Source organism: Struthio camelus, chromosome 27, assembly GCF_040807025.1.
Source record: "Struthio camelus isolate bStrCam1 chromosome 27, bStrCam1.hap1, whole genome shotgun sequence".
Lineage (NCBI taxonomy): Eukaryota > Metazoa > Chordata > Aves > Struthioniformes > Struthionidae > Struthio > Struthio camelus.
In genome coordinates, this window is record NC_090968.1 from 1,287,526 (window position 1) to 1,296,817 (window position 9,292).

At 58.0% G+C, this 9,292-nt stretch overlaps 1 protein-coding gene across 7 annotated transcripts in view; it reads right to left on the reverse strand.

Annotated features, from left to right (window-relative positions):
• Positions 1-9,026, reverse strand: part of LMAN2L (lectin, mannose binding 2 like) — an 11,647-nt gene extending 2,621 nt beyond the window's left edge. Inside the window, exons 1-9 of one of the 7 annotated variants that reach the window (XR_011136462.1) lie at positions 7,948-8,110; positions 7,757-7,875; positions 5,181-5,298; positions 4,451-4,533; positions 2,520-2,552; positions 1,786-1,947; positions 1,575-1,689; positions 389-657; positions 121-240 (exon numbers count right to left, since the gene is read on the reverse strand). Coding sequence is in view for 4 of the 7 variants with exons in the window: in XM_068920632.1 (XP_068776733.1) it covers positions 121-240; positions 1,575-1,689; positions 1,786-1,947; positions 2,520-2,552; positions 4,451-4,533; positions 5,181-5,298; positions 7,757-7,875; positions 7,948-8,089 (892 nt within the window). In the remaining 3 variants the exon portion in view is untranslated. Of the gene's footprint in view, positions 1-120; positions 658-1,574; positions 1,690-1,785; positions 1,948-2,519; positions 2,553-4,450; positions 4,534-5,180; positions 5,299-6,856; positions 7,148-7,756; positions 7,876-7,947; positions 8,113-9,006 lie in introns of those variants that run through there. The other 6 variants (XR_011136461.1, XM_068920634.1, XM_068920632.1 and 3 more) reach the window with 6 other exon arrangements.
• Positions 9,027-9,292: the final 266 nt, after the last annotated feature.

The following is a 9,292-nucleotide window of genomic DNA, read 5'->3' on the forward strand; positions in this document are numbered from 1 at the left end:
AGGTCACGTTTCTGCTCCACGAACACCTCAGGTCTACAACTCTGGAGGTCCCCCCATCCCTACAACCAGGCCAGGGGGACCTCAATCTCCCCCTGCTCTAGGCCAGTAGCTCCTACTCACTTCCCGGCAGCTTCAGGTTGTCCACAACAGGCAGGAACACCTCTCTGTCCCGCTTCTCCTCCTCCGGCGTCCGCTCTACCGTCAATTGGTAAAGCTTCAGCGAAATGATGTCATGGTTGTCTGGAGGCAGAGCAGAAACAGGTCTTGAGAGGTCTCCCACAATCACGGCTCTGGCCAGGGCAGTCACTGACAGCACCGCGGGGTGTTATGGTTTGGGCAACAGCCCCAAGGTGCTGACTATCTCCTCTACAAGGCGGGGGTAACTCACCTCCTGAGGGCAGGGTTCGTGCTGGGCCGCGAGCTGTGCCCAGCACAGGGCCCTCTTCCAACAGGAACCTTCAAGCTACTTAAACTGAGAAACAACAGCCCAGACCAGGAGATCATCTGACTTGAAACCGCTCGGCCACCCAAAGGGAATATGTTAGAATCAACCTCACATGACCCTATTTCCTTTTGCTTGCGATCGCAGAGTTATTAGTGGGACAACGTAAGTGCTCCAACGCCAGCCTGCCAGCTCCCAAGGCATTAGGCAGAGATCTGAGAAAGAAAAGGAACTTTTGTTGGAGCCAACAATGGGCCCAGACACTGGCGATCAATGTGCTTTTGTAGAGGCATAATTCAAATCAGGCTTAAAACCTGCTGAAAGAGACACAGTAGGGTAATTTCAGGCCTCATAGCACCGCAAGCAGCACTGGGGGGAAAGTATTAAACCAGGCAAGGCAGGGTGCTTTAGCTCTCTGTAAAATCTGATTTCTATCAGCCCACATTGCACCACTGTTTCCAAACACACCTGGCTGGTCCCCTCCGTGACAACAGATGGGATGATAGCTCTCGGGTTATGAAATTCAAAGCACTATGCAAAATAACACTCCAGGCATGTCCCAGAGTCACAGGCAGACAGCAGGGCAAGCATCTTGGTGTTTTAACACTCCAGGTGTTTGCAGTGACTGTAGCATTTCCAACACCACCTTCAGGGCTAACTCAGGCACTATGGGTCCCACAGCAAGAGTAGTGGAGGAGCTGTTCAATGCTCAAACCTGTTCTTACTCCTCCCAAAGCACCTGTTTACAGTCGCCGGTGGAGACAGACCCACTTCTCTGTCCTGGCATTAAGAGAGGCCGGCGAAGGCTGGCCCGTGTGCCCGCAGCCTGCCAGAGGTTACAGCAGGCCTAAGCCAGGCGCAAAGGGAGCTCCAAGCAAAGCAGGAAGCGCTGCCTAGACAAAGCGCTCAGAGGAACACCACACCCCGACGGGGATTTTGGCTCCTAGAGTTGCTGCAAGACAAAAGAACGAGGCTCCTGCTCGCAGATTAGGGGTGCCAAAGCATGAAAAAGTCCTCAAGCACTTCTGCGAATCCCCACCACGTACCAAGCAGCACCTTTAGATACCCAAAAGTGAGTAAGAGCTGCCAGAGCCACTTGGGAAAACAGGGCTTAGGCCCCCCCCAGCAGTACCTGACAGGTCTCCAGTGACAGAAGAGGTCCCAAAGTAGTACCCACGGGGCAAGTGCACTCCTGGCACGTCGATGCAGTCTCGCCACTCATGCTTACCGTCAATGTCAATCATCACCTGAAACACAAGAGACTCCCTTAGCCCGGAGGCGATCGGCTGGGCCCCGCTGCCCGCTCTGCCCCAAGGCAGGGTGCTCCAGCAGGCAGCGCTCACCGTCAGTCTCCTCTTCACGTAGCGGATCACCAGGAAGGTGTCGTGGTTGAGGTTGCGCACCATCGCCGTGCAGCCCCCGAGCTCTGTAGGTCTCCCATCCCGGTCATGGTCGTACGTGAGAGAGCCGTTGTTCACCATGGCCGAGATGTAGGGGAACACACGCTGCGAGGGAACAAGGTCACAGATGAGTTTCTCTTCTCACCCGGCCAGCCATCGGGCAGCTCTATCCACTGCAGAGCTGCCTGCTCTGCACACATGGTCCAAAAGCTGCTTCGCCTAATGCAGACAGATTTGGGCAAACATCACAGCACATCTCAGGGTCTGACATGCAGATGAGAGCCACGACCCAACAGTCCCCCCAAACTGCTTCACTCCCCAGCCCACGCCTCCCTCAACTAGTCGCAGCAGAAGACAGCAAGATCCCTCTCCATTCCCCAGCCTTTCTCCAGGTCGGCCTCAGTTCCCAAAGGTCCACGATGGAAGAGAAACTGTTTCCATGCACTTTGCCATCATCAAAAGTCACAGTATGCTTGCTGGGGGCTGAGGCAACAGGGCTGATCTGGGCCTGTCTCCCAGGCTGGCGGTAGCTGAACTCCCTGGTCACATAAAGATTTCCGGAGCTCTGATGAAGGAATTACCTTCCTGTGTTCATCCACACAGCAGGAGTTATACAGACAGGGAGACAAGGTGAAACTAAATGGCTTGGAAAAGGGTAGGACAGCAAGAGCAAGTACCTGATTTCCTGGGCTGTACCTCCTCTTCTGAGCCTGAGAGTCCAGGATTATCGCAAAGCAAGAAAGAGCACAGAAGCAAGACAGTCACAGACCAGAGTTTAGTATTAACCTGCACCCTGGAAAGTTCCTCCCAAGACAGCTCACTGCACTATCTGCTTAGCAGAGGCTGAAGTAGAGATGGATTTGGCACCTGACTCCCAAACCTCAGGCTACACGGCCAGGAAACACCATCGACGGAAGAAAGCCACATCAAGCGTTGCAACATACTGCACTTACCACCACCACGCAGCGCAGCAGCTCGCTCGTGCAAAGCCAGTGCCCCGAGCACATGCTGTGATATGGGGACCTGTCAGCCACCACTGATGGTTCCCCAGCAGGCCCCTGCTCCCAAGGGTCCCACTGCTAATCTGCCCCTCATCCCTCAAGAATAAAATGCTTTTTTCCTCCCCTCCACCCTCCTTTAAAAGGAGGGGGAAAGCAGCTGTGATCCCACACACCATTAGAGCAACTGGCTGGTCAGCATTTCTCCATCTCCTTCCCTTCGTGTTGTTTGTTTCTGGTCACAGAGAGCAGCCCCCTCCACTCGCAGACCCCCAGACTCTGCTGTGCTGGGAGACTGGACACACGCGTTCTGCAGACTATTTCTTCTTTTAAACACAACCTGCTGCACGTCCCTTTACCTCAGAGAAGAACAGCCGCTGCCCTGCAAATCAACAGGACGGCCTCTCCTATCCAGCATTACACTAATCCCTGAGGGCTGTCACTAATGCTGTGCCAGACAGCTCGGAAAGACCTTACCCAAGCCTTTCAAGCACAAAGTCCATCCCTGTGCCAGAGCAGGCTGCTATTAATGTTTGAACAAAAGCTGGTAGTTACTCAACATTTGTTTAGCAGCTCCAAGGTCAGGGCACATCCGAACTGAGCCCTTCGGCTCTCTCGCCCTGCGACCAAGCTGAAGAATAAATGAGCTCTTGTAGGGTGGGGGTTTAACATCAAACTAACTAGGTCTCAGAAAAAAAAAATAGCGTCGATTTCCTAAGAGAAGCTGGAAGTATGAAAACGTCCAGCTTTGTTTCAAGTGTGACAAAACGGATCCCAAGAGCAGCGAGGGTGAGGCCTAGTTTTAATTGCCTCTGCAATCCTTTCTCCACAGAAACAAACGCCAACAAACCCCAAACAAACAGCCGATTCATCGGGAACCCAAAGGTCTTTCAGGCGGGTGTTTCTCAAAGACACGTGCACGTTTTGCTCGTAACCTTCCACGGTTCAGTGTCCCAAGACCTTTAAAAAAAATCCTGCAGAGTGCAGTCACACTGCTTCCCTTAGAGCAGGAAAATCATCCCGGGGACTAGCCGCCATAAAATTGTTTCACCACGCAGGAAGGCCTGGGCAGGAGGTATCACAGACTGGCAGCTCAGATACTGCTCTGCCCAAAGTCTACAAAGACTTCGCTTTTGTACGGCTTCACCTCAGCTGCTACTTGCTGACAGCCTTCAGAAAGTGCCAAGAGCTTGCAGAAAGGGCCTGCAGGGGGTGGCACAGGGGTGGCATGAACAGTTAATTTTTTTCTTACCTTCAAAGCCTTTCCGCTGCATAAAGCTGACAACAAATCTAATCTGCAGCCCTTCACAGGTCTGAAGGGTTATAGCCTCACTAGGAATTAGGAGGAGGTAATAAAAACCAACTACACAGAGCACAGCAGGGAAAGACACTGGAAAGGAAGCAGAGCAGCTTCTGCCAGTACCCAGCTGATCTCCAGTGTTTAAGAGGCCCCAAAAATCTCTGCTCTACTGACACCCCACCACACAGTCACGCTAGGTGCAAGGCAAGCAACAACCTGGGGGCTGAGCCAGCTCTGTCCTTGGCCGCCCATGCCACACTCAACAGGCAGCTGGCGAGCAGCACAGTCCCAGTTAGCCTTTCTAGCTCACCTCCTGCTGCTTCTCCTCGTTTGGGTAGGTGTCCACAAACACTCCCAGGCCCAGGAAGTTGTCCTTGCTTCCAAAGACAGGTCCTAGAAGGAAAGACAGGTTATGAGTAACAGCAGCAAAGCTAGGAAGGGTTTGCTTGTCTGTCCCTTCATGCTGTTCTCCACATCAGATAACAAGGCAGGTGCTTTCCAGACTGCACGGGGAGGGATTTACCCTCAGGTCACGTTACTCTGCAGAAAACCCATATGCAAGTCTTATTTTAAAAATCTTTCTATTTATCTTTGTATGGGGGATCACCAGGGAGGGCTCTTTCCTCCCCAGCCTTCACCCGCTTCTGTAAGATGGAGCCACATCGTACCACAGAACAAGGCTTCAAACGCCAGAGAGCAGAGCCAGGCGCTACAGAGCTCCATGCAGCCTTGAACCGTTAAGAAAGGACACAGACCCCCTGTGCTACAGGAAAGCCAGAAGGGTCCTACCCTTTGCTGGACCAGAATTCAGCTTCCTACCCAATCTGGTGTTCAAAGAGCTGACTCCCAGAGCAGGAGGCCCCACAGCTCCCATTACACTGCTCTGCGTCTCATAGTGAGATCACAGCAAAACAATCCCAAAGCTGGCAACTGCCGAGCTGATGACTCCAGTCTCCCAGGACCCTGTAAATCTCCAGTCCGGAGACCTGAGGTTCAGAGGCAGCATCAGGCGCAGCCACGGCTACCGGCAGTGTTTTTACCTGGTTGCATGCGGTCTTTGGTGTACCAGATGGCAAAGCCATCTCCGTTCAGGTTTTTCTTGCCTTGCCCGTGGATTTTAAAATGGACTTGCATCTCCCAGTCGCGGAGGTAACACGGCTGCAAGAGAAGGAATGAGCCTGTGAAATTAGGGTGCCCCGAGTGCCAAGGGACCCTCAGGAACCCGCTGCTCTTGCAGCTGAGGGTCAGGCTCTGGCGGGGACGGATGGCTGCAGCTGGCTGCACTATCCCCTGCCCACCACGACAAAAGGCAGCGGCTGCCTGCAGCTCTACGCGGCTTCAGATCAGAGAGTTAATGCTCCCCATTTCCCTTGCCAACAGACCACTGTTGTCCTGTATTTGGGATGTGAGCAAGAATAATTAATCCCCAAAGGCGTCATTAAGCCGAGGGAATTGGTTGTTACCCAGGGCTATAAAAAGCCAAGAAACCAATTCTTATCTCATACTATTCTGAAACAGCAGCAACTCCAGCAAAATCAATACCTCACACCAGGGAAAAGGAGGCTAGAATGAGCCTAAGGAGCAGCTTCAATTTTGTAATTGCAGATGAGCCAATTATTTTCTGAGCTACAAACGAATCGCCTACGCTAACAGGCACAAAACATGAGGAGTTCATAACAGATTCACTCACACGACGTTACAAAGCCGGTTGCTAGCTTCGTTCTGAAACTCGTATAAGCCACAACATTTCATGGGAGCCATAAACCCAAGTGAAAAACCTCCCGCAATATTTTATAACAATAAAAGTTGAGCATCCCAGACTACGTCTGGTCTTGTGAAACGTTTTCCAAACCACTCCAGAATGTCTAAGCGATCTCACGTGTGCCATCTGAAAGCACTTCGCTGCTATTGAATTTATATAGGGAAGGACAGAGCGATGCCCAAGCCGGGAGACACCACTCAACGTCGGACCGCCCTCAGACACAGCCTCAACAAGCCAGCCCGTTCCCATAGGTTCACGGCAGAAGTCAGAGCAAACTCCTGACGACTCGGAGGGCATTCAGGCTAGAGATGGGCTCTTAACGGACACGTTTCCGTATACCCCAGTAGTGCTATGACACCGACACAAATAGGGAGGCAGAACCAGCCACGCAAGGTGGGGTAAGCCTGCACTTACCGCCAGACGCCAGGGCGCAAAAAAGCACCGGTCTAAAGCCCAAAGTAAACACCAACCCAAACTATCAAGTTGTTAGACAGACCCTTGCTATCCGTCAGCCACAGGGAGGCAGCTCAAGGCCTCAGCGAAGCACACAACGGCAGCTACAAGAGCAGACATTAACAGCGAGGTTACAAGCCCTTGAGGCAAGGGAAGCGCAAGAAAGTCATGATCTCACATGTCTTTCTCCGTTGCTAAATAAGAGCTGATTGTGGACAGGGCTGGGAGACAAGAGCGAAGTCCCAGCGGCCGGGGTTTGCGACCACGGCTTAGCAATCACACCCAGGGCTGGAATCCATCACGCACACTTGTGAGCTACGTGCAGAGCCCCTGCTACGGGAGCGCAGGCCCAACGAGATGACCTTGTCCTTCTGCCCTCTGAGCTGCAATCCTTTGCGTGCCCAGGCCACAAGGGTCACTTGGCCACTCTGCAGCCAAAGCAAGCAGCTTCCCGGGCTGGGAGAGCCAGGCCACTGCACAAGGATCCCTGCTGGCACCTACATGGCCAAACATGCGGCTTCGCCAGAGCCTGCCCGCCATGGCAAGGTGCCTCCATTACTGGCATTGCTTCAAATCCCAGAGCGCAGCAAAGCAGGCAGTCGGAGTGCTCCAGCCACAGCCGTCGGAGAGAGGCACCCCCAAATTCATGTGCAGGGGGAACAGCCCATGATACGCTCCCCTCTCCACTGCAGCCCCTCAGCCGAGTCACCCCGGCTGGGACGAGGGGCTCAGCCCTTGCCAGAGGCAGGAGTCGCCGAGCCAAAGGCTGGAGACTGAGCTGAGGAACTACTGGCACCCCCCAGGCCCCTACGCTTCCCCAGCCCCCTACATCTCAGGGCAGATCCCATGACCCCCCAACCCCCCACAGCCCAGTCCAACTCCCCTCAGCACCTCAGACCCCCACATCGCCCTGGCCCAAACACCCAGCTATCCCGTGCCCCCGCAGCCCCCCAAGCCACCCCACCCCGTATCTCCCTCCCCACAAATCTCCTGGCTCCAGACCCCTACTCCCCCTCACTGCTCCAGCACTGTGCAGACCCTCCCTCCAGCCCCCCTCACTCCCCCCAGCCCAAACCCTCTTCCCCATACCCCTCAGATCCCCTCCCTATAGCCCCCAGACAGACCAGCCCCCCCACACCCCCCACCAGCCCAGCCTCCCCACTCTCCTAGCCCGGTCCCCCTGGACCCCCCACCCCCGGGCCCCCCTCCTCCATCCCATTCCCCTCCATATCCCCCCCAGCTCCCCCCCACCACCTTCCCCCCCCAATGTCCCAGACCCTCCCCAACTCCCCCCTTCCTCCACTCCCCCCCCACCCCAGTCTCCCTGCCCAGGCCCCCCACCCGCAGGCCCCCGCGGCCCGGCCCCGCTCCCCCTCGCCCCCCGCCGGTACCGGCGCTCACCACGCGGTTCCAGACGGCGCCCCGCTTGCTCTGCACGTCGGGGGTGAGGCGGATGTACTGGGTCGTGACCATGGCGTTGCCCAGCAGGTCCCAGAGCCCCGAGCTGGCCGAGCCCACGCCTGCCGGCCCACGCACACGGTCAGCACCGGCCGCCCCGCCGCCGCCGCCGCCGCTACCGGCGCCCCGCTCACCCTGGTACGGCTTGGACAGCGAGTGCTCCCGCTTGAGGTGCTCCTCCGTCTGCTCGGCCCGCGGCCCGCCCAGCCGCAGCGCCAACACCAGCAGCGCCAGCCCTGCCCGCCGCCGGCCCGCCGCCGCCATCGCCGCCGCCATCTTCCCTCCGGTGCCCGCGCCGCGCGCCGCGCGCCCCGCCCCTCCCGCGCCGCTATTGGCTGCTCCGCCCCCCCCGCGCCGCCATTGGCTGCCCTACCCCCCGCCGCTCGCCGGTTGGCAGCGCCGCGCATCAGTCCGGGAGCGGGCGCGCGGGGGGTGACGGGGGATGTAGTGCGGCCAGCGGTGGGGGGGAGGGCGCGCGCGCGGAACCCGCCTGCCCGGGAGGGGGCCGGCGGCGGCGCTCAGGATGGGTCCGTGCTGCCGCGGGGTCTCCCGGCCCCTAGGCCGGGCCTGCCCCCTTCTGAGCCCTAGTTCCCCTTCCCGTGGCTCCTGCCCTCCCTAGTCCAACCTGCCCCCCCCAAAACAGGCTCTGCTTCCCCCGGTCCTAGTGCCCCCTCTCCTCCGCCACCTGCCTCCCCAAACAGGCTCCCCCAGGTCCTAGTGCCTCCCTTCTGCAAACCCTAGGTCTTAGTGCCCCCCCCATCTGCCTCTTACGCCCCCCAAAACAGGCTCTGCACCCCCAGGTCCTAGTGCCCCCCCCCGCAACCTGCCTCCCCAAACAGGCTCTGCTCCCCCAGGTCCTAGTGCCCCCCCCCCGCAACCTGCCTCCCCAAACAGGCTCTGCTCCCCCAGGTCCTAGTGCCCCCCCCCGCAACCTGCCTCCCCAAAACAGGCTCTGCTCCCCCAGGTCCTAGTGCCCCCCCCCGCAACCTGCCTCCCCAAAACAGGCTCTGCTCCCCCAGGTCCTAGTGCCCCCCCCCGCAACCTGCCTCCCCAAACAGGCTCTGCTCCCCCAGGTCCTAGTGCCCCCCAACCTGCCTCCTGCCCCCTCTCAAACCGACTCTGCACCCCCAGGTCCTAGTGCCCTGCCTCCTGCTCCCTTGCCCCAGTCCTACTGTCCTCCCCCCCCGTCCTACCTGCCCCGGGTGCTGCCCCCGGGGTGCAGGGGCCCTGGCAGGCCGCGGCAGTGCCGGAGCCGCTCCCCGGGGCGCTGCCCTGCCCCTCCCGGCGCCGCACGCTGCTGGGGCGACCTTCACCCCGCGGGGACGGGGCCTGGGACGGGCCACCCCCGCCCGGGGACTGGGCCAGACCGGCTGCGCCCCGCGGGCTGGGACTCCCGGCACGGCGGGGTGACACCGCCGAGTGCCACCCCCTTTCCCTAAGGGACACTGCCAAGTGTCGCCACCTCCACATGACCCCCAT